Here is a 24,671-nt window from a genome sequence, read left to right on the forward strand (position 1 = left end):
TTGTTATCGGGTGCTGGGTGTGGATAGAAAGTTGCGTTATGTTCAATGGCCAAGCACGGAGAACGACAAAGGCGTGACTGCGCATGCGCTGAGCGGAGTCGCTGCTGTTGATACAGAGAACTGCTGCTGCTGATGTGGGTGAAATAACGGCGTTAGTAGTCCATTAGCATTGGATTGGAAATGGCAAGCTAATACCAGTTATTTTCTCAGTTTACACCTCAGCGTCGTGTTTTATTTAAAGCTTTCTAAAACCGTGTTATACGTCTTTGGTTTGTCTCTACTGGAAGAAGTAACCGCTAAGTTTGTGTTAGGCTAGAAAAGGGCTCGCTAACACTGGTTAGCAGCTGAGGTCGGCGTCATTAAAGCGCAGCTGTCGACTCTTCCCGCAGAAGAAGCCAGTTTCCGGAATTGAAAGAAAGATGCAGTGATTACATACGTGGCTTTCCCTCGTTTGAATGCAATAGCTTGGCTCGGTAACTTTTTATACTCCCGAAAGGCTCGAGATTGGATTCGAGACGATGAGCTAAGTTGATGCCTGGATTCAAATCGGCGCACATCAAACAACTGCAGAGGAGGTAAGCAAAGCGGCAGCACGGAGTCATGAGCGCCGATCAGCGGCTGTAATTTTCCGCTTTTATTGTGTCTTTCCTAACACTCATAACGGAATGGCTCAAACACCTTGTCATAAATCAGCATTTGTGTGCTAACTGTTATCCTGCCTGAATTTTTCACCTGTCTGATATTGCATGTATAGCACGGCTGTGTGCACTAATACGAAGGGTTGAAAGCTGGGACGCTTGACTTCTCGTCCTTTGTGTATTTTCTTTAATCTGCTCTTAACACTATAAAAATGACTTGTAACCACTGCTGAATCCTGTTGTGTTCACTTCATCTGGCTGAACACAGCCTCGGTGCCCTGGTGTGTTACAGTATGTTTCAGACAGCTTTCCTGGCCTGAAGTCTTAATTCTTGTCACAAAGACTGCCAATTCGATTGATGTCGAAGTACAATGCATGTTTTGAAATCTTTCCCCGGGTGCAGTCACCAGGACTGATGATCTGTCTTGTCTGTGGCCCACTGGGAACCAGCGAGGTGTAAGTGCAAGGTGCTGATCATCTCCATTGCGTATGCACAGCAGTGAGCACAGACTTTAATACGGATAATATGCAGATCATTTGTATGTTTATTTTAACATGGCATGTTTTAACTGATTTACATACTATAAATAAAGTCATTTTCTAACTGTTTACTTACCAGAACATGGCAAAACCAAACATAACATTATCATTTTGGACATAGAAATTCAGCTGTTAAATCAACGTGATCCTGATCACACTGAAACCTCTTTAATTACTCAAATAATAATATTTACTAGTACAACTAAAATCAATAATAATGCTAATAACAATATTCTACTTGTGTCTTTGTGGTGGTATTAAAAACAAGCAAAGCATTTAGACTGAATTGTCTGTAGGGTTCTAAATTTATTTCTGGGTTTGTTTGTTTTTTGTTTGTTTGTTTTGTTTTCAACGAAAACATATTCTGGAGTGTGTGTGTGTGTGTGTGTGAGAGAGAGAGAGAGAGAGAGAGAGAGAGAAAGCGACACACTGGCTCATTCCCAGTTGCTGCATTGCCACAAGCTGATTTAGGCTTTGGCAAAGTGGCATGAGTCATCCATGACAACACTGTGCAATCACCCTATATTTAGCTGGTGTTTCAGGAGGCTTTGAAAGTCATTGTGAAATTAGTTTTCACTGCAAACTATTAGATTATTGCCTTCCTGAAAATCTGTGCCAAGACATTGACGTAGGTGGAGAGATGACGGTTGCAGGGAGATGTAATTTGATGATTGGGGGCGGGGGAGTGTAGCAGAGCATCTGTCTCGATGTGTGTGTGATGTTGTGAGTGCCGGTTTGGCCGGTCGCCTGTCTAGTTTTCACTTGTCCTCATCAGTCCTGTGTAATTATGAGATGAATGCCACTTCTGCAGCTCATAATTATGTCATTATGAGCTGCAGAAGTGGTGTACTCAGGCAGCTGTGTGGAGTTTGTGTGCTCCCCCTGTGCCTAAATTGGTTATAGGTGTGAATGAGAGCATGGATGTGTCTGGCCATGTGATGGGCCTGTTCAGGATGCACAGCCTGGATACCCTCCAGCCCCCAAGATTCTGAGGCTGTTCCATTAGCTTTGTGGAATAGAAACTTCAGAACACCTTTATCCATTTTCCTAATGTACATTTGCGTGCAGTTGTTTCCTTTAATTTCTACTGCTTTCAGCTTTCACCAACCACATGCAGCCACAGGCATGATCGTGTTAGTTCTGCGTTTTTTGACTAATTTGTGCAAAGGTGTTTCACTACTCTCATGAGATATGTTTGTGCATAGTGCTATTTCTAGCTGCACTCCACTTCATTCTGCCCAGAGCAGAGCACTGGGAACAAGAAGAGGAGAAACTGGGTCACCAGATCTTACGGATCTGTCACTGTGTGATTTAGGGATTTTTCAGCCCTCTGCTCCATGTCTTGATGTGTGTGTTTTTTGCCCGTTTTCACCAGTGCCTCCTCACCCGCCTACCTTGTGCTTCCTCTTTTCACTCCTTCCATTTGATCTGGCTTCATACGTCTGCCAGCCGTGCAGTGTCATTTGCACTTTTTTGTGCACTGTCCTACTTTGCTCTGCTCTTTATCTTTTGCTGTTTTCTCGTTCCAGCTTCGGCAGATATTGGCATGAGATTTAGGTCGTTGGCCGCACGAGCCCACTGAGATGCATTTACACATCAAGAGTGTTTTATTCAGGCTTTACAAACTGGAACATGTTCTGTTGATCGATGCATGCTATTAAAAATGTCGAGGGTAAATTAAGTGTGATACAAGAAGCACATTTGTTGATGAAGTGTCCTTTCTTCATTCAGATGAGTCAGCTTTGGTGGCGAGTCAAGCGGCTGTCAGAGAGGTTGGAGAATGACTCTCCTAGCGGCCTCACCCTGGGGTCCCCAGCCACTACAGCCCCACAAGGATCCAACACATCATGGGTGCCTAAAACCCCAGTGGTAACACCAGATGAGCCAATTTTCCTCATGACCTCCACTGCCCAAACTATATCAGGGTTTTTTGTTTGGACAGCTCTTCTGATCACATGCCACCAGGTAAGCAGAGTGGTTAAATGGTCAGCGGGTTTAAATGAAATGTTCCACTAACAGCTACCTGTGAGAGGGTAAACTGTGATCTAAGAGGTTAAATAATAATAATTACAGGGTTTTGAGAGTTCTTTCTACAGTCCAAGGGTATTTGGGAACCTGTTGACTATGTGGTGGTTTCACTAAAGGAATAACCAGGTTATGCTTTTTATTTGGTCAAAATATGTCACTAGGCAAAACTCAAATGCACTCTTTGCTAACATGTTGTTAATGGTTTCATTCAATGTGGTTACATCTGTTTTCCCGTCTTTGCCCATAGCACTTACCCGAAACATTGATCTCAATGTCAGTGTTTTGGGTAAGTGACTCAAAACCCAAATTTGAATCATGATCATGATTGTTTGATTTTATTTAGACTTAATTAAAGGTTGGTTGACTCTTTATGTGGATGTTCACACACCAAGCACATGTAGTGTTATGTGCTTCATATGAGGAAATATTCTTCTTCCAAATATTATGGGATTTTCTGTCTGCAAATTTGTTTTGTTTTTGATGTGAAGGTGATAAATAACATCCCATTCCCATGAATTGGCTACACTGTGTTCGTGAAGAAGTTAAATAAGTACTTATTCTCATCTACAATCTGCTTTCTAAAGGCTCCTACACATGGTGAGATTTCAGCAACATTACAGGTTCATTGCAAGCCAAATTGTGCCACGTGGATCTAATTTGTTGTTTGGAAAACAAGTTTGATGCATCTAGGCTGTATACTGACAATTCCTGCTGAAATGTGGACTGACACAGACAGCTAAACCTACTCTGCTGTTTGTTACCATGCCCAGTTGTGTTAGCTGCAGGAGACATCATATGAAAAAAGCTCCCATTGCCACAGCTCAGAAATATTTACTTCTTTATGGCTTTAATTCCACTGACTTGCGGGGAGCAGGGAGACAGTCATCCTAAATTGCTGACATTGAGTTTTGTCCTAGTCTAGTGTCTTTAGTCACCGAGCCACATTTAAATCTTTAAAGCAGCCTTTAGGAGCCAGGTTTAAGATGGCTGCAAGCATTAAACATTAGAAACAAGTAAAACGAATACATGTCTTTGTGTTTTATTTGGGGCTGGCAGTAGTACGATTACATAAGTGCAGTGAAAAAGAGATGGGCAAAACAACATGCTATAAATTTTCCTTGCAGGCTGTAAAAACTTGGAATATTCTAGTTTGTGGCAACCTTGAGCGCGAACACACGAGAGTGCCAAGTTTGATTGACTGAATTTAATCCGGCCCTCTTAAATTTATCCAGCTTGGGACAATTTACGATGGCTGTATGGCAAGACCTCAGCAGTACTAAAAGCCTGTGGAGTGCTGTGTGCGAGCCCTGCAGAGAACTGCAATTCATGGAATAAGAGCAGTTTACCTTGTCAGGTTTCTTTGTTTGTCAGCCCTCATGTTACACTGAAGCATTCAGGTAACATCCCTTTTATGTAAGGGGGATCTATTGTACCTCGAGGCATAGTTGAATGATTTCTCTTCCATTGTTTGCCGATGCTCTTCACACACTCGGTTAAAGAATAGCCTTGTGTCGCTCTGGCAACAGGTGCTCCTGGCTTGAGTATAACACCGTACAGGAGCAGGAGATGTGTGTGCTGAAAGTAGGGTCACCTAGCAACGATTGCCTGTGAGTGCACTGTCTGGCCTGGTGTGTTGTCCCCCCCCTCCCCTTTCAATGTTTGTTATTTTACCAGAGGTGTGTCTGTTTACAGGCCAGGAAAGGTGATAGGTGTGGACATTGTGTAAGTGGAAAAGAGCCACAGGGCGCAGACAGAGGTGCTGGTGACAGCAGCCCACCCTGTCCTTCCTGCCATCTGCTTCTCTGAAAAGGAGTGATAAAAGCTCAGTATCAGTTACCCCCATCAAGCACACACTCACAACACACACCCTGCAAACTCACTCTATTCCAGTATCAGACTCTGGCAAGTGTATACTGACTGCACACATGCAGGTTTCATGAGGTAGCCATTACTTTGGGCCACCCTGATTACCTAGCACATTTTGAACTGTGGTTTTGCAGTGAGAAAACTGATCCATGTTGATCTCATGTTGTGCTTTTAGTTGTTTTTTGTTTCTTTGTTGTTGTTTTTTAATGTGACAACTACTAACCCGTTTTTTTTCAGTTACAATTTTTGGCTTCAATTATTATAAAAACAAGAAAATCAAGATAAAACAATTATTGGGTCACATTTCATTTTTGCATTGACGCTTTTATTTGGTCAGTACCAGCACGCCCTTTTCCATGACACTGATAGCTTTTGTCTCACTCTATGTGCAGGCCCCAAACACGCTCCCTGCCAGACTTTACCATGTTTTAGTTTAGGTCCTATTTTTTTTTAAACTAAACTTTAAATAAAGTTTAGGAAATTTAATCATTATATAGGCAAGTTTAAATACAGTATGTTTGCATTTTAAAAATTAGAAATATTACGTGGTACATTAGGTTGTTGGTGGAAACCTGATACCATTTTCCTTCTTTGTTTATGCAGCCCATACATAGCATGTCAACAGGGTTTTTCATTATCTCTGTTTTTATAGGTGTAGATGCTCTCATGAGCAGGTTTAAATTTACTGACCATTTTGTTCGGTACACGTTGCTAATACCTGGTTGGACCTGCTTTTGCCGTCAGAATTGCCTGAATTCTTCATGGCATTGATTTTTAGCAGAGATTTTGGTCAACATTGACATGACATCACACAATTGGTGCAGATTTGTCAGCTCCACATCCATGATGTGAATTTTACATTTCACCACATCCCAAAGGAGCTCTATTTGATTGAAATCTGGTGACTGTGGAGACCATTTCAGTACGGTGATCTTATCATGTTCACGAAACCATTTTGAGATGATTTGAGCTTTGCAACGTGGTGCGTTATCCTGCTGGAAGCAGTCATTAAAAGATCGATATACTGTAGGCTTTCACCTTTAAATGATGCGCAGTTGGTGGTCCAAAGTATGTCAAGAAAATAACCCTGAATACCTTTACACCACCACCACCAGCCTTAAACTTTGATACAAGGCAGGATAGGTCCATCCATGTTGTGTGGACCTACTATCTGAATGTTGCATCAGATCAAGCATTGTTTTTCCAATTTGCTCTAGCTCATCAAGGTCGACCGTATTGTGCCTTGGCTGTAACAAGTAGTTATTTGAGTTACTGTTGTGTTCCAATCAGCTGAAAGTAACCTGATCATTCTTCTCGGTCTTCTCTGACATTAACAGGGCATTTTCACAGGATGTTTTCTCTTTTTCAGACCATTCTCTGTAAACCCTACAGATGGTTGTGTGGGAAAATCCCAATAGATCAGCACTTTGTGAAATACTCAGCCCATCTGGCCTTAACAACCATGCTAAGTTTAAAGTCACATAATTTACATTTCTTCTTCGTTCTCATGCTCAATTCGAACTTCAGCAACTACCTAACTTCAGTAACTAATCAAATGGGTGGTGAGTGTAGATACACCTTTGCCAGTGCTGCACAATATTTACTTGCTCGTTTAATTTTGTCTTTAAGTTATGGAGGCTTTTTCCAGCATATGGAGCTCCTTGTTAGATGATGGTGTCTTTTATAGGAGCAGTTTAATCTTAGATTTCTAAATAAATGACTTTATATGTTTAGATGAACTTATGTTTCTCTAACCTCTTTTTCTTTTTCAGATCTACATGCACCTACGTTACTACAGCTCTCCAAACGAGCAGCGGCACATAGTTAGGATCCTCTTCATAGTTCCCATCTATGCCTTTGACTCCTGGCTCAGCCTGCTTTTCTTCACCAACGAGGAGTATTACGTGTACTTCGACACAGTCCGAGACTGCTATGAAGGTGAGTGGACAAAGTAACAGAGTCAAATTAAATACACTAGCCTATTATGTTGCACGCAGGAATATACGCTGCCACATGTGCCATCACAGTATGGTCAGCATTTAACACAACAATGAGAGTACGTGTGAGGGTGTAAGAATTTATGTGCTGTGCCCACTAACAGAGGGCCTTTACAGTGTGTTCATTTACAAAGGTTGCCATCTTTGTTCTCATGTCTCCATGGCCTGTTGGGATTGCAGGGAGGGGGGACAGGTATCCTAGCAACTGAGTGGAAAAAGAGCAAATGCTTGAGAAGGCATCTCACTTCTAAGCAGATAAATCATGATGTATCCCACCATTATTCAAAGTGCTTTTTGGTATTTTCTGTCATTTATAGTATATTGTTGGTAACTAGTAGTGGATGCTTATAATAAACATAAACAGAGTTTTAGGTTAGGATGTCGGTGTACGTGCACGTAACCCCAGTGAGACAGAAGCTCAGATTTCAAACTGCTCTAAGGACTCCATGTCAGTTTTTTTGTACCCTTTATGATGATGACATTGTGATCTAGGCACAAAAGCCCAACCCACCCACTGTTCAAACCTTAGGTTTACGTGGAGAAGCCATTCAAAAGAATATTAGCTTCTTCGTATGTTCTTGTTTCAGAGTTAAAACATACTGTATCTGTAATTATGCAGTACTGAAAAACCCAGGACCCAATTGTCGTCCATGTGCTGCAATCACAGGCTTACTTTTAAGCTCAGCAGCTTTCAACTGTAAAGAAAGCTGAGGCAGCAGGGAGCCTGAGTCTGTGGATTACCCTTAGATTAGCCGACAAACACCTGGGCCAGCAGGAAAACTGCGATCACTGTGCAGCCCAGTCAGTTTTTTTAAATTGCGTGTTACTCCTCAGCAAAATAGAAAGTAAACCACTGACCACCGCACAGAATACAGTGGGGCAAAAAAGTATTTAGTCAGCCACCGATTGTGCAAGTTCCCCCACTTAAAATGATGACAGAGGTCAGTAATTTGCACCAGAGGTACACTTCAACTGTGAGAGACAGAATGTGAAAAAAAAAATCCATGAATCCACATGGTAGGATTTGTAAATTATTTATTCGTAAATCAGGGTGGAAAATAAGTATTTGGTCACCTCAAACAAGGAAAATCTCTGGCTCTCACAGACCTGTAACGTCTTCTGTAAGAAGCTTTTCTGTCCCCCACTCGTTACCTGTATGAATGGCACCTGTTTGAACTCATCATCTGTATAAAAGACACCTGTCCACAGCCTCAAACAGTCAGACTCCAAACGCCGCCATGGCCAAGACCAAAGAGCTTTCGAAGGACACCAGGAAAAGTATTGTAGACCTGCACCAGACTGGGAAGAGTGAATCTACAATAGGCAAGCAGCTTGGTGTGAAAAAATCAACTGTGGGAGCAATCATCAGAAAATGGAAGACATACAAGACCACTGATAATCTCCCTCGATCTGGGGCTCCACGCAAGATCTTATCCCGTGGGGTCAAAATGATCATGAGAACGGTGAGCAAAGATCCCAGAACCACACGGGGGGACCTGGTGAATGACCTGCAGAGAGCTGGGACCAAAGTAACAAAGGTCACCATCAGTAACACACTACAACGGCAGGGAATCAAATCCCGCAGTGCCAGACGTGTTCCGCTGCTGAAGCCAGTGCATGTCCAGGCCCGTCTGAAGTTTGCCAGAGAGCACATGGATGATACAGCAGAGGATTGGGAGAATGTCATGTGGTCAGATGAAACCAAAGTAGAACTTTTTGGTATAAACTCAACTCGTCGTGTTTGGAGGAAGAAGAATACTGAGTTGCATCCCAAGAACACCATACCTACTGTGAAGCATGGGGGTGGAAACATCATGCTATGGGGCTGTTTTTCTGCCAAGGGGACAGGACGACTGATCCGTGTTAAGGACAGAATGAATGGGGCCATGTATCGTGAGATTTTGAGCCAAAACCTCCTTCCATCAGTGAGAACTTTGAAGATGAAACGAGGCTGGGTCTTCCAACATGACAATGATCCAAAACACACCGCCCGGTCAACAAAGGAGTGGCTCCGTAAGAAGCATTTGAAAGTCCTGGAGTGGCCTAGCCAGTCTCCAGACCTCAACCCCATAGAAAATCTGTGGTGGGAGTTGAAAGTCCGTGTTGCTCGGCGACAGCCCCAAAACATCACTGCTCTCGAGAAGATCTGCATGGAGGACTGGGCCAAAATACCAGCTACTGTGTGTGCAAACCTGGTAAAGACCTATAGTAAACGTTTGACCTCTGTTATTGCCAACAAAGGTTATGTTACAAAGTATTGAGTTGTATTTTTGTTATTGACCAAATACTTATTTTCCACCCTGATTTACGAATAAATTCTTTACAAATCCTACCATGTGGATTCATGGATTTTTTTTTTCACATTCTGTCTCTCACAGTTGAAGTGTACCTCTGGTGCAGATTACTGACCTCTGTCATCATTTTAGGTGGGGGAACTTGCACAATCGGTGGCTGACTAAATACTTTTTTGCCCCACTGTATGATGCAACTGCCCTATATGCTTTGTTGAGATTTTTCTAAAAATATTTAGATTTTTAAAGAATAATGGATATTAAATCCAGGAGAATGTTTTTACATTTTTGATATCAGATAATGATGAATTACACAATGGTCTACATATATAACTGTAAATTGTTTTTTTGTTTTTTTTTTAATTTCTGGCAAAAAAATGTTCTCTCTCAGTCAGATGGGCAGTAACGCGTTACTGTAACCCAATTACTTTTTTCAAGTAACGAATAAAGTAAGGGATTACTATTGCAAAAACGGTAATTAGATTACCGTTACTTTCACGTAGGAACACTGCGTTACTAAAACCATGATTTATTTTTTATTTTTTATTTTTTGCGAGAATGTCTCATGACAGTGACGTAAGCAAGTGCGACGTTTGTGACAACAGTTGCGTGCAGATCAACAATGGATCATATATCGAGTGCAGGAGAGAGTATGAGCGTGCAGAGTTTAAAGCGTGGAAGTACTGACCTTTGAGTTTGATTCCATAAAAAGTGACAAAAACATTAGCGTCCGTTGTGCGTGGGAAGAAAACTTCTTTTTACAGCGAAAAAAACCCTTAAACTTCCGAGCAAGCATTGAGTGCGCAACGACGTAATGGGAAACTCACAGAGAAACTCGCGGATTCTTCAACTGACCGCGGCTCACCTGCACCAGGGTAAACCTCCGCCTACCCCACTCCTGCTTTACAGGTGAAAATAGAGCAACAGGACCGCTAGTCTTTGACTCTATTTATTGTCTGTTGTGTTTTACTTGCATCTATTTGAAAGAGTGAATGTAAACACAAAAAAAAAAAAAAAAATATATATATATATATATATATATATATATATATATATATATATATATATATATATATATATATATATATATATATATATATATATATATATATATATATATATATATATATATATATATATATATATATTTATTTTATGTGCTGGAATGTGCAGAAAATAGGTTTAAATATTAAACAAATTTCTTCCAGTCAGAGAATGTTGCATATAATTAAATTTTTGCTTGATGCATAAAGTTAAAAGATTAAAACTAATAAAACAAGTTTTAAAAAGAGACTTTTCCATTTGATTACATTCTGTATGATGGATTATGTAGAAAAAGTAGAATTGGGCTGAAAGATCTATCACTTTATCACCTATTCAGGTTGTAAATCGTGTTTTTAAAAAGTAACTAAGTAATTAATTACTTTTGGAAATAAGTAATCAGTAAAGTAACGGGATTACTTTTTTGGGGAAGTAATCAGTAATTAGGTATTACTTGACCAACACTGCTCTCAGTAAGCGTTTACTGTCACAAGCTTTTACTGTTGCAGGGTGTTTTTTGCTGCATAGAAGAATTACTGTGCCTGGATGCACAGTCAAAGGCTCGTTCTGTGTTTGCTAGTCATTCATAAGACTACTGATAAGTTTCCCTTCCTGTCTAGAAATGGCAGTCTCAGCAGTTCTGAAATAGAGTCAGCAAAATCTAACTGTTACTATTAGAGTTACACAGAGTTATTAAAGCATAGTAATTCCTTTACTAGTGTGATAGATGGACTGATTCTTATATCTCACTAAATGAGCACTCAGAGTGCTTTACAACTTGCCTCGTTCACCCATTCACACAAGTACTTTTTTCTATGTCTTTCCTGTGTAAGTGTTTTCTACCTAACATTCACACACAATCATACTCTGCTGGATAACAAATTGGGGTTAGTAGTATGTTGCCCGTGCAGACTGGAGCAGCAACCACCAACCTTCTGATTAGTAGGTGAGCTACTCTACTGCCTGAGCTCTACCACTGTGTGTTGATCACATTGTATATCTGTCATTTCAGTGTATTTTTTTTAGCTTGTTTGCTTAGTTTTTGGAGTTCTAAATCCTGCAAGATTATGAAGGTTGCGGTTTCTCTTCCTGTCATATCACTGATATGCAGTTCCTTAGTTTGATGACGCAGTTTCTCATTTGTGCTTTCTGATGCAGCTTAACTCCAGTTAAAAATAAAAAAATAAAAAATTTAAATCTGGCAATTGTTTTCCAGATGCAGAGAGCCACTTTGGAAAACTGTAACCTTTTCTCTGTGTCATCCTCTCCAGCTTTTGTCATCTACAACTTCCTGAGTTTGTGTTACGAGTATCTGGGAGGAGAGAGCGCCATAATGGCTGAAATCAGAGGGAAACCCATCGAGTAAGTCTGATTCCTTTTCATAGTATAATTGCCCATATAATTGGTTACTTCAGTTTCATTGTGTGTGTGTGTGTGTGTGTGTGTGTGTGTGTGTGTGTGTATTTTTTAACCTGTATGTCACTTTAGGTCAAGCTGTATGTATGGGACATGCTGTCTGTGGGGCAGGACCTACTCCATTGGCTTCCTCAGGTTTTGCAAACAGGTATGAGTGTTTTAGTTTGGGTGGAGGTTTAGGTTGTACTGACTCTGTTTGAGTGTTGTGGTGTCCACTGTGACAGACAAGTATTAATACATGTTTTCTCCATTTACTAAAAGTGTAACGTGTTTGTAAGCATACCCAAAATATCTACTTGCAAATATTTTAAGCTTGAATGACTGTAGGTATCACACATCACCAACTGTTATGTCTTTCACTTCTGTGCAGGCAACTCTCCAGTTCTGCGTGGTAAAACCACTGATGGCAGTGATCACTGTCATCCTTCAGGCCTTTGGGAAATACAGAGATGGAGACTTCAAGTATGTTTCCACAGCACTGTCAACCAGAGCATCAGCATCTTAGTGTTTAGCTTTAGTTGAAATGACTGTTTGATTTTGCATTTATATAATCTTTTTTTTTTCTGTCTCCTCCAGTGTGGCTAGTGGCTACTTGTATATCACAATTATCTACAACATCTCTGTGAGTCTGTCCCTCTACGCTCTCTTCCTCTTCTACTTTGCCACACGTGAGCTGCTCGTCCCGTATAACCCAGTGCTCAAGTTCTTCATGGTCAAGTCAGTCATCTTTCTCTCCTTCTGGCAGGGTAAGTGTGTGTGTATTAACTTTATACATCCTCTCTTAATTCACCTTGGAAGTAGCTTGTTATACACAACTGGAAACCTAGCAAAGGTGACCAATGTAAACTCAGACTTGAAGAGTTGCGAGTTGGAACAAGGAAGACTGCTCATTCTAGTCACTATACTGTAGATACTGTAGAAACAGTCCCAGTGAGAGGTGATCTCTTCAGTCCCCGGCTCCCTAGCCTAGGCTGTATATAACAGATGGATATAGCCACTGGTTCTCTTACATTTTGAAGCCTTGATTCTTGCATCATTTCTGTTGCCGCTGTGCTTTTGCCAGAATGGACAATTTTGGATGATGTGGTGGAGTGCAAATTTTTCATCTAACCCTACCAAGCTTGGTTAGACTCCATGAAGGGTTCATACCAACACAGATACCTGCTATTTTGTGCTAAAAACAACCCACCAAAACTGGAGCACAGAATTCTTTGATGGGTTGTTTGAAGAATTAATCACAGAGGAAACTACAATATATGTCATATAAGGAACTGCAACCTCAAACATAGTGACTTTAATTAATGGAAAAGAACCCCAGTAGACAGCTGCTCATTTTGTGTCTCAGTATTCACTAATCGGTGTGGCTCTGGCGCTAACATTGAAAGAGTTTTTACTGTTTAAAGCAACCTGTCTGTTAGCTTTACAGACCAAAAAGGTTTTTTGTGCCAGGTCCAAATATGTTTATTTTAGTGCCAGTTTTGGGCATTTCCATGCACAGATTCAAATGTTGCTGAACTCTCATGGAGTAATACATCAGTGTTTTGATTTATGTTTTCATATCTTATCTTTGTATATTTCAGGGATGTTGCTGGCCATCCTGGAGAAGTGTGGCGCTATCCCCCAGATCAACTCTGCTGATTTCTCTGTGGGGGAAGGAACAGTTGCTGCTGGCTACCAAAACTTCATCATCTGCATTGAGATGTTCTTTGCTGCTATTGCTTTGCGCCATGCTTTTACTTACAAGGTCTACATGGACAAAAGGCTGGATTCATATGGTAAGCGGCATGTTTATGTGTGTGCGTTGATGTCTGGTTGTGGTAGAGAGTGAAATGTTCAAAGAGCAACTAACAGTATTATAGTATTGTTATTATGTGATTAACAGAGGGTTCTTGATGAAGTCTTTCAAAGCTAATCTGACCTCACTCTTTGTGTCCCTTCCTCTTTACTTTGATTCCTATCTTCAACAATCTGTTTATTTTTGAGTTGTTCTCTTTTCATCTGCCCTCTTTTCTATTCTTTTATTTTCATCTTGACCTTCTTGTGTTTCTTATCTCTTTCTCTCCTTTTCCTCCTCCTTCACTCTGCGGCACTCAAGGCTCATTTCCTATCTATGGACAGTACGGTACGTCTGATGTTAGCTATGTTTTGTCTGTATGTGACTCAGTTGTTTATGTTAAAATGGAATTTGATGTCTTTTTTTTCTCCTTGATTGTGGTTTAAAAAAATATTGCATTTCCATCGCTTGTGTTATGTGTTTCAGTTCAGTGTTTCATTTTCAGCATTGTATAGAAAATACAGATATTTATGTTTCCATTAGATTTTGAAATGATGGATATTTCGCTGTGTTGTTTTGTGTTCTCTCATTTATTTTGCAGTCAGCTAATTCCACCTTCCCACTTTGTTCAGTCTGTGGTCCTACCCTTGTCGTAAACCCTTGCCTTGATAATAAATATGCCAGATGGAGGGATAATATTTATCTTAATATATTTTATATTCTTTGCAACAATGCTTAGGTTTATTTGGACAATCCAGCTGGCAGTTGGGATGGAAACTTAGTTTCTTTCCTTTTTCGCTCATGTATTGCTTCCATTCAGTGTCTCTTTTTAATATTTACCACCTTCCCATCACACCTCCAGGTCGCTGTGCCCCAATGAAGAGCATTTCCAGCAGCCTGAAGGAGACGATGAATCCAGGAGACATGGTCCAGGACGCCATCCACAACTTCTCCCCAGCTTATCAGCAGTACACCCAGCAGTCTACGTTAGAGCGAAGTGGAGGGCCACCGCTCTCCCGCAGCCACAGTAACATCAGCACCCGCGGGGACAATGAAAAGACCCTTCTACTCAGCTCTGATGATGAGTTCTGAGACTCAAACACACACTCAGAGGCTAACCCTTACTCCTGTAGCCCTTCTCAAGTTTTTAGCAGCCACGGAAGAATCGGATCTTTTTTCCCCGACCTCAACATGGAAGTTCAGGCTGTGGTTCTGGTTATTTCACATTTAGATAACAGTGAAAGATCAGATTTATGTCACATGGTTGCCAGATTGCTGAAACCGAGGCAGGGCAGAGTTCTTTCTAAGGAAAAAGGAAATGTTTGCTACAGCACGGAAATGAGGAGCGTGAAAAGAATGTAGATGTTACAAATAAAGTGAGGGAGGAGTGAGGTTGATTCTTTAACTGTCCAAGCTATTATTTGTGTTGTTTTAGTTGTGATTTTAGGCCATCGCTGAAAGAAATGCATTTTTTGTATTCACCCGTGGAAAATGGATTCGTACAGATAACCGTGCCTGCATTATACCATCTTAATCCTGCACTAATGACACTATGGCATTAAAAAAGTTAGATATGAGCTGGAGAAAATAAGTGCCATTTTCTTCTGAGACACGTGGCCTCTTTATTCTTTACTCTTTACACTGATTCATAATCAATATCAATATTCCTCCTCACCTCTCTGCTAGCGCTCTCGCTCTTTGTAATTATATATTGCCAAATAGCACCCTTTGCTCCAAATAACAAGACACTGTCTTAAAGTTTAGGTTTGTTGTTTTTTTTCAAGTGACCTTTGAATTGCAGGGGTTATTTTTAATATATGGCTTCAATGACAAATAAATATTTTATCTAAATGTTGTTTGAGCTCGAAGGTGTATGTTATTGTTATCCTAGAAATTTTATGAGTTTACTGTGGATGTCATCATTATGTAATGTAATGGCATTCCAGCTGTTGGCCAGACTCTATATTGTTTGCGGAGAAGCACGGTAACAGCTGTAGGAGAGATTTTTAGCGTAGGCAGGAGGACTGACGGAAGGACAACGCCCACACAGATTACAGATTACTGATGGAGCAGCACTTTCCTGCATAGTCGGCCCAGCTGTGATGCGCCCTGGATTGTGATCTCATAATTAATGGCATTACGTGCTGCACAGATCGGCCCTGCCTCTGCTGGTGTCATTTGCAATGGCATCACTACGACAGCAGCGGCAAATAAGTCACGTTGTTAGCCGCTACAGATAGAGAATGCAAAGATATGCTGGTGAAAACAAGGCTTTAAATCAGATTGAAATCACATTTGTACTTGAATATATTGAGCATTTTAAAATTGGTTGTCAGTACATTTACAGGGACACGAAAAGTGACTAAACTCCTTCGGGCTGGCCAGAAATCCTCTGGTTGGCATTATGTTTTCTTTTTCCAAAAGATGGCTGGAACTGTTTAAGTTATGCATTCATATTTTATCCAATTATGTTTAATATGCTGGTATGGTATGAAACTTGCATGTGGTTTGTGGCTCTAAATGTTTGAATGGCAGAGCACAGCTGTATAAAAGCTGAGATTCTGTTTACGTTGAGTGTATATTGATTTAACAGACTGGAGTTAGTGACTGCGGGTCGACACATAGTACATCACAGCCCAACCTTTTGTGAGAAAAGGAGTCAAACCAGCCAAAGTGATGTGTGCGTTTTCAGTTTGTCTTAATGAGAAAATCATATTCAGCCAATAGAAGGTGGGTGAAAGTGTTTGGATTCCATCTGTGACCCACATCCCATCCAGCCGCCTCCTGCCCCAGTGACCGCATTACTTGTGTATCTTTCTACTAAACCTGCATTGCTTCAGTTAAAATCAAGGTCGAGTGTGTTTGTTCTGAGCGTTTCATACTTGAGCATTTTCTTCAAAACACTGTCAGATCATAGTTTTGCAAAGCTTATTGTATTTTAATCCAGAAAATACTATATCCAAATGGAAGGAACGCTGTAAATAAAGTCAAACTTAGTGCTGCAAAACCTTTATGACGACGACTGGGACGCCATTGCTTGGTATAGTGCTCTGTTTGAATATATTTGTGTTTTAATGGTTTCATTTCATATATACTCCTGTTTTATTTTTAATTTTGTGTTGTATGATATTTTTTTGTTTGTATATTGGTAATATGACATGTTTTGATGCTATATCGATTTGTGTTGATGTTTCAAAAATAAATAAAAGATGAATAGTAAAATAAAAAGACATTTCTGGCAGTTTTTGCAGGCTTGTAGACTCCATCATTGTCATTAGCAGAATATTAGAACCCCTGCAAACACCATTGACAGAAAGACGATTGTTTAAGTAATGTTTTGGACAGTTTTTGTTTTTTACTCAACTTTTGGTATTTAGTAGTTATGCCCCCCTCCCTCTCTTTCTCAGACCATTCTCTGTAAACCCTAGAGACGGTGATGTGGGAAAAACGTAATATTTCACTATTTTCTGATATACTCAGATTAGCCCGACTGGAAGCAACAACCATGTCATCTTCCAAGTCACTTAAATTGCCTTCAATTCTAAAGCTCGGTTTGTAGTTCAGCGGCTCATCTTGATGGCCTGTTTGTTTTAAGGAGCAGCTGACCACGTGAACTGGCCAGTGAGTGTATTGCATTAAGTTTCCAAAGCTGTTTAATAAATGGCCAAGTAAGTAAACAGACGTACGCGTGCCATGAATATGTCACTCACAGTATGGGGGCGGGGCTTATCCAGCCGCCAGCCAGTCACAGCAGCTTCCGGTTCTGTGTTAAGCTAACAACAACACAACCATCTCCTGCGTCTTATTACTATTGCAACCCTAACGACGCTTGTCACAACGGAAATATGGCGGGTTGTGCTACTTAACTTTTCAGCAGGCATTTACGAAGACGACATTTTAATTTATTTTTGATTTAGTCAGTTTTCCAAGCTAATTCACGGTCTCGCCGAGTGAAGCTTCTGGAGTTTTCAAGCAAGGCCAGAAAAAGTATCTGTAAGCAAAAGCCGTACAACCTGTAGAAGATAAAGGTCCATTAGCAAAACTTAATAAGAGCCCTCAAAATGAGAGGTTCTTACGGAGACAGAGACCGAGACCGTGGTCGTGACAGAGGGTAAGAGGACTGCTAAGTTAGCTTGTCAGCTAATGCTAGTTAGTTATCATAAAACCCTATTATATGTTTTTATTGTGACTAGCAGCGGTTGCATTGACCTTACAGTTCGTTGTCATATTCCAGCAATCCCCGATTCGGATCAAGCAGAGGAGGACCACCCCCGGGTAAGAAGTTTCGGAATCCTGGGGAACGCTTACGAAAGAAGAGATGGGACCTGAATGAGCTTCCTAAATTTGAGAAAAACTTCTATAATGAAAATTCCGAAGTGCAGCGAATGAGCCAGGTATTATGTCCGTCATGTCACAGTCTGACCTTCAGCTGCACCTGTTGTGTTGTTTTGTCTGTCTTCACTTGTTGCTTTTCTTCTCTTTGCTCTCAGTATGATGTTGAGGAGTATCGCAGAAAGAAAGAAATCACAGTCCGAGGCTCAGGCTGCCCAAAACCTGTCACCAGCTTCCATCATGCACAGTTTCCTCGTAAGCACATGCACTCATGGATACACTTGCAGCACTGTGGACAGTTTGCAGACATACATAACCAGATACTTTATCGTCCCTTATTTTTGCTTCTTCCAACTAGAATATGTAATGGATGTACTGATGCAGCAAAACTTCAAGGAACCAACAGCCATTCAGGCTCAAGGTTTCCCTCTGGCACTCAGTGGGAGAGACATGGTGGGCATTGCTCAGACGGGTTCTGGGAAGACTTTATCGGTGAGATGTGTCTTCCTCTTCACCTGTACGCACCACACAGATGAATTTCACAGGTGAAAGATGTGAAAGAAGACTGAACCAGTCTTCCATATTTTTCTTCTTTCAGTATCTCCTGCCTGCAATCGTGCACATCAATCATCAGCCCTACTTGGAGCGTGGAGATGGACCCATTGTACGTGAAGAGAAAAGGAGAGCACTAATCACTGAGTAGTCTGCCTTGGAATAACCTAATTATATTAAAGACCTCAAAGCACAACGTAAAACTAAAACACTAAAGAGAGGATTGATGTGGCTTTATATATGTGCTGTGCAGTGCTTGGTGTTGGCCCCCACGAGAGAACTAGCTCAGCAGGTCCAGCAGGTGGCATATGACTATGGAAAGTCATCACGCATCAAAAGCACTTGTGTGTACGGCGGTGCTCCCAAGGGACCTCAAATACGAGACTTGGAGAGAGGTGAAGACTACTAAGACTACTAGAGCATGCAACCATACAGTTGTGTCCTTTTGGGAACCACTTTCGATTAGTCTGTAACTTATTTATTTTCAGTTTAACTGATTATATTACATACTGAAACATGCTAACATTGTCTTGTCCAGGCGTTGAGATCTGCATCGCCACTCCGGGTCGTCTCATTGACTTCCTAGAAGCTGGAAAGACCAACCTGCGGCGCTGCACATACCTAGTTCTGGATGAGGCTGACCGCATGCTGGACATGGGTTTCGAACCACAGATACGCAAAATTGTGGATCAGATCAGGGTAAAAGCTAATACTCAAAGGCTGTATCTCTGTCTTTTTGGGTTTTTTTCTTTGTTTTTCTGTTTTCTGCTGCTTACTCTTATGTTTGAAGTCAAAGCTGTTTTAGTGTATAGTTTTTTATTTGGTGGGTTCTCTTGCCCAGCCGGACAGACAGACTCTGATGTGGAGCGCTACCTGGCCTAAAGAAGTTCGCCAACTGGCAGAGGACTTCCTGAAGGACTATGTCCAGATCAATGTTGGAGCTCTGGAGCTCAGCGCTAACCACAACATCCTTCAAATTGTTGACGTTTGCGTGGAGAGCGAAAAGGACCAAAAGTAAGAGTTTGGTGATCTGGTCACATAGGAATTAACTTCTCACGTTAATAATAACAGCATCTGCTGTGTTTGGTGTGTGCGTTTACATCCCTTTAATTATAATGCATTTGCTTCTTTTGCTTTTCTCAGGCTTATCCAGCTGATGGAAGAGATTATGGCTGAGAAGGAAAACAAGACCATCATCTTCGTTGAGACCAAGAAACGGTGTGATGACCTGACACGTAGGATGAGACGTGACGGGTGAGTATACCAACTCATCCCAGCATCCGTTTTAACTGCAGACTGTAATAAAGAATGGACACCATGATGTCACCCAGTGGTATGATCTATGCTGAAGTTGGGCAGTTTAACACTGGAGTGTGTATATGGACTGGAGCTATTGGAGCTTTTTAAGCTATTCCACAGCCTTAGCTAAGCACAGTCATTTAGGAGCAATAATTGAAGACTTGTCAAATTGGTCCACTGTAAATATTGAATTGTACTTTTGCTTGAATTGCCCATCACTGGTTTGTAGTACATCAGATGAGTGGTTGTAGAGAAAATCAAAAGAGCAGAGACACACAGACGCACTGTTAAAGTTGCTGATTTGTCTTCTAGGTGGCCAGCGATGTGTATTCATGGTGACAAGAGTCAGCCAGAGAGAGACTGGGTATTATCAGGTACAATAAACACACTCACTGACATTTCATTGTACGACAGTTCTTTGTACTGTTGTGTTGTGCTGCCCTGAACCATGTGTTGGCTCTGCTTGCATAATTATACAAACTGAACTGAATTAAATTAATTAGCTGATCCTAATCACCTCTTATTCATCTCATGTTGCAGAGTTTCGGAGTGGCAAAGCACCCATCCTCATTGCTACTGACGTCGCCTCACGTGGGCTTGGTATGTCATGTGTGCTCAAGTATAAAGCAAGTAATTTCCTAAGTATAGCCCCACATACATGCAATATATTTCCCTCTTCAGTATTTAGAATGATAATGATCAGTATATATTGATCTGGCTGTTGTCTGCATTTTTATTCACAGTAAATTTATCAAAGGCCAACCACAAACACATGCGCTGCTTCTCAGATAAAGTGTGTATCTAAGAAGTATGTCATTGAAGCAGGCTTTCCTCCAGACACTGAAGTCTCTTTGCTTTATTAAAGAAACACTAAGAAAGCCGAACGAAGGATTGATGTTGAATGAAGTGTGACGATGTAAGGGGAGAGGCTAGCCAAGCAGCCCCTTACAGCACAACAGTCCAACTTTGAACCTAATTCTGTGTTCATTTGTTTTCTTTTCATTTTGTTTATTTGTGTTGTTTTTGTTTCAAGTCTCTCTTCTGGCAACTAGAAGCACACAGGCTCTCGGGAGCCTGCAGCCGGACCTAGGCATGACAAATCGAAAGCTGTCTTGGGGAGAAAGACAGCCTGATTAATCTGATTCCCAGACACGGCCGTCTCTGCTGAAAACTTAACAAAGAGCCCGCTAATGAAGCTCTCCCCCCGCCTTCCAGGACACTGGCAGCCTGGGTGATGACGGGCGGGGAGGGAGTGGCAAGCGCAGGGTGCCGCTGGGCTTCCAAAATTTGATCGTATGCTCGAGGGCGAAGAAGGGGGCGTGGAGGAGGCTGGACTCTTATTTGGCATGCCATCAACAGAGGGATGAACCCAAAGCACTTGCTGATAACATTCACTCATATTCACAGCCGGTATTCAATCTAACGGCTGTAACGGATTAAGAAAACTTTCCCGTAAAGTCCTCGAGGAGATTCAAGTCCATTCAATAACAAACTCATAAAATTGTGCCTAAATTTGAACTTTCAGCTAATGCACTTAAATAGAAAACAGTTTTGTGAAGATGTGCTGCAGTGGTGTGTCACAAGACGATAAAGACAGAAACACCTGCCAGGAAATGAGGGTGGAAAGCAGCCGGGCACGGGCGGCTATTCTGGAGACTTTCCCTCTGAACTGCCCCCTGATGCCAGCCCCCAACACCACCCCCACCACTGGCTGTCCAGGCCAACCTCTCCCTCTGAGGACGTCATGTCTGGTCCTGGCTGGCAGGAGTCCTGGAGGAGCCACCTCACTGTGATCAGTCTCCCTCCTTTTCACTCTCCTTCCTTTTTATTCTGTCTTTCTTAATTTGTCTGCCTGTTTCTCTCTCATCCCTCCTTCTCTTCTTCTTTTTTTCACTACCCCCCCCCCTCATTTTGGTCTCTTATTTATCTATTTGTTTGCCTTTAAACATTTCTGACTTGTCCGTTTTTGTCCCTTTCACCTCTATCCCTGAACCCACAGCTTTCACTTTCCCCTTTGTCTTGAACTCCTTGGCCTGTTGTCTTTGTATACATCACACCAGATCACCAGGTCAGACTTTCTAAATACCATCATAAGAACTAGAGCACATTCCCTGGCAGAGCCCACTCCCAAATCTCTCTTAAAGAGAACGTCCTCCCTCCTTTAGTGTCTGTTTCTTGTTACGAAAATTGAAAAGCTGGGCTCGGTAATACCACTGCCCTTTGACGTGACCTAGGAGGCATTTGGAGCAAGCAGCACTAGTCAAAGCCCGTTCGAAAAAATCTACTTCTTTCACTAACCAATCTCTTAATTAGAAGTTAGTATCACCACTTCTTTGTAATCTAAAAAATGGCAAGGATACGAGATCCTTGAAGTTGACATAAAAGAATCTAGAAGGCCTCTCCACTGACCTCTTCCTCTAGAAACAGCAGTAATGGTTCCAGGCCGATCACGGCTAGGACACACGAAGAAGCACAGTTAGGAGTAGGGTAAGACCGCAACCCAGCACAGTCCAGCTGGAGCTCTGGCCCAGACAGCTTCCAGCTTTGGGAGGGTTGTGGAGGAGTGGCGAGGTTGGAGAAGGGACTGCATTTGTCCGGTGCGCTCTCCTCCTACCCCTGCAGACCTCCCATGACTGGTGATGGGTGGGGGGACAGAGAGGGAAATCCCTAAATCTCTGATTACAGGGTAAGTACTGTACCTAACCCTTCCCCCTTCCCTATTTTTCCTCCTCCGCCAGTCTTTGTCATTATGCTTCCAAAACAAGACGTCCATTTTCTCTAATCAGCAGCGTTTTCTGAGCCCTTCATCAACTGTAATGAGAAACAGACCTCTTAACTTTGAGTTAATCTTTTCTGTCAGAAATTTCTCTACATTATATATTTAATTTTAGGGTCACAGCCTTTGAAAATTTGTTTCTTTTTTAATGTTTATCCAAATTCTCATACTGCAACTTTTTCCTTATTTTTGCAGCTTATATTTGACTGCATGTAACCTGTTTTCATGTGTGCACATACTTTATTTCTCTGCTACATTATTTGTTTTTCTAATTGGCACGTTAGGTCATTTTCTAAATGCGTGCAGAGTACAAATAGCCGATGATTTGACTGGTAAGTGATGCTTTCAGAGGACGATGGGTGTCTTGCAGTTATTGTCTGTGTGACTGTTCCCATTTTAAAAGACAAAATTAATGAACACTCAAAATAATGTAAAAGTCAATTAGCGTTAGTTTTGATCTGACTTCTGTTTGCATCTTTTCCCTCCCTGTTACTGACCTCTTCTCCCCTGCTGCCAAAGATGTGGAGGATGTCAAGTTTGTCATCAACTATGACTACCCTAACTCATCCGAGGATTATATCCACCGCATCGGGCGTACAGCTCGCAGCACTAACAAAGGCACCGCTTACACCTTTTTCACTCCGGGGAACCTCCGGCAGGCCCGAGAGCTGATCCGGGTCCTGGAGGAAGCCCGGCAGGCGATCAATCCCAAACTGCTGCAGCTGGCCGACAGTGGACGCAGCGGAGGAGGTGAGGAACGGTTTAAGCATCATGTGTTGCTTAAACCGTTTAACTGCTGAGCTCTCTGCACCACAGAAGAGTCTTTATTGATTTGCCTAAATGGGGATGAGCTTTGGTAGTATGTGAAGGATAGATTGACTGTATTTAAGGGTGCAAGTGATTGATCACATAAACAAATGCTTGGGTAAATGAATGAGCTAGCAGTTTCATTACAACTTTTAATTCCCAGGTGGCCGTTCCCGTTTCCGCAACTCCAATTCAAACAATCCCAACATGATGTACCAGGATGAGTGTGATCGTCGGATGCGTTCTGCTGGTGGGGGCAGCAGCTCAAAGGATGGCCGTGGCAGCAGCTACAGCCGCGGCGGAAACAACCGGGATGGGGATCAATCTTCTTCTTACAGAGATCGCAGCAGCAGGGATGGAGGACGTAGTTATAGCTCCGGCTCCTATGACCAGTACCAGAATAACAGCAGCTCCAGAGGTGGCTCCAGCTCAGCAGGCAGCGCTGCGGGGAATGCCCCACCTCCTTCATCAGGCCCTCAGCCTCTAATGGCTCAGCAGTTCAACCCTCCACAGCCTATGATGGGTTTGATGGGGCACTCGCCATTCCAGTTTGCGCCTCCTCCGGCATCTCTGTCTGGGAGGAAATGATGTCGTATGTGCATCAGTGTTACACAGCACAACACAAACTACACCCGGGCAGATTTGTGTTGAATTTTTCATTTTATCGCTCTTCCAACATTCCAGTTAAAAGCATGTTTTAGTTGACTGAGAGATCTTCATTTCTTCAACATTAGTTTTCGACTGGCTTCAGGTGTTTGCGTGGAAAACTTTTTTTTTCAGCTTAAAGTTGGTTTAAAGCAATTCTGTGTTCGTTTAGCTTAGTTTGTTGCAGCTGTATTGGATGGAAAAAAGCAAAGCTGCTGTTTTGTATTGTGAATCTCTTTGTGAGCTACTTCCAAGAGGTTGATAGTGTTATTTTCTGTGTAGGTATGGCAAAGGTAGGTGTTGAAGTTAATTTTGTTTTTTCTGTTTCAGATCATTGTTGGAAGCCAAAAAAAATCCTTCTGAAATATTAAAAACAGATCCTGATGTGATTTAAAAAAAAAAAAAAAAAAAAGTGGGTTAAAAACCTTTACCACATTGGAGTGTTTTTCTTTGAGCTTTACCTCGATCTCGTTATGTAGGTGCAAATTGAGGCCTTACCAACTAGTGATTTCTAAGTTTGTATTTACTAACAAATCTCCTGAGGCTTACCTGTTTAGAGGATCACCAGTGTGGTCTGGTCTTTGCAGCAGTGATGAATGAGATTTCCTAGCAAACAGTAAGTCCCCTTTTTAAATTTGTTTTTCATGTTTAATAAAGTTCTTTGGTGTA

The 24,671-nt window shown here is 41.7% G+C and overlaps 2 protein-coding genes across 3 annotated transcripts; both read left to right on the plus strand.

Annotated features, from left to right (window-relative positions):
• The first annotated feature begins 91 nt into the window (after nt 1-91).
• LOC113021176 (transmembrane protein 184B) lies at nt 92-16,819 on the plus strand. 2 transcript variants are annotated; one of them, XM_026165667.2, is made up of 10 exons: nt 92-575; nt 2,910-3,143; nt 6,845-7,010; nt 11,673-11,763; nt 11,890-11,965; nt 12,188-12,279; nt 12,394-12,563; nt 13,398-13,592; nt 13,913-13,939; nt 14,454-16,819. In XM_026165667.2, the coding sequence occupies exons 2-10, from the start codon at nt 2,910-2,912 to the stop codon at nt 14,681-14,683; spliced, it is 1,281 nt and encodes a 426-aa protein (XP_026021452.1). In that variant the 5' UTR covers nt 92-575; the 3' UTR covers nt 14,684-16,819. The 2 variants fall into 2 exon arrangements, with proteins under 2 accessions (XP_026021452.1, XP_026021453.1); XM_026165668.2 differs by lacking the exon at nt 13,913-13,939.
• A 520-nt stretch (nt 16,820-17,339) lies between these two features.
• On the plus strand, nt 17,340-24,671 carry LOC113021180 (putative ATP-dependent RNA helicase DDX17). The gene is made up of 13 exons (XM_026165671.2): nt 17,340-17,702; nt 17,826-17,985; nt 18,082-18,178; nt 18,282-18,415; nt 18,522-18,587; nt 18,729-18,870; nt 19,014-19,174; nt 19,317-19,489; nt 19,619-19,729; nt 20,087-20,148; nt 20,315-20,374; nt 23,070-23,300; nt 23,521-24,671. The coding sequence occupies exons 1-13, from the start codon at nt 17,653-17,655 to the stop codon at nt 23,943-23,945; spliced, it is 1,872 nt and encodes a 623-aa protein (XP_026021456.2). The 5' UTR covers nt 17,340-17,652; the 3' UTR covers nt 23,946-24,671.

Source organism: Astatotilapia calliptera, chromosome 4, assembly GCF_964374335.1.
Source record: "Astatotilapia calliptera chromosome 4, fAstCal68.1, whole genome shotgun sequence".
Taxonomy (NCBI): domain Eukaryota; kingdom Metazoa; phylum Chordata; class Actinopteri; order Cichliformes; family Cichlidae; genus Astatotilapia; species Astatotilapia calliptera.

Coding starts and splice junctions, on each gene's coding strand:
- LOC113021180 (XM_026165671.2), top strand. CDS start 17,653: ATGAGAGGTTCTTACGGAGACAGAGACCGAGACCGTGGTCGTGACAGA. Junction 20,149..20,314: donor GAGAGACTGGGTATTATCAG/GTACAATAAACA, acceptor CTCATGTTGCAG/AGTTTCGGAGTGGCAAAGCA. Junction 23,301..23,520: donor CAGTGGACGCAGCGGAGGAG/GTGAGGAACGGT, acceptor TTTAATTCCCAG/GTGGCCGTTCCCGTTTCCGC.
- LOC113021176 (XM_026165667.2), top strand. CDS start 2,910: ATGAGTCAGCTTTGGTGGCGAGTCAAGCGGCTGTCAGAGAGGTTGGAG. Junction 7,011..11,672: donor AGTCCGAGACTGCTATGAAG/GTGAGTGGACAA, acceptor CATCCTCTCCAG/CTTTTGTCATCTACAACTTC. Junction 11,966..12,187: donor TCCTCAGGTTTTGCAAACAG/GTATGAGTGTTT, acceptor ACTTCTGTGCAG/GCAACTCTCCAGTTCTGCGT.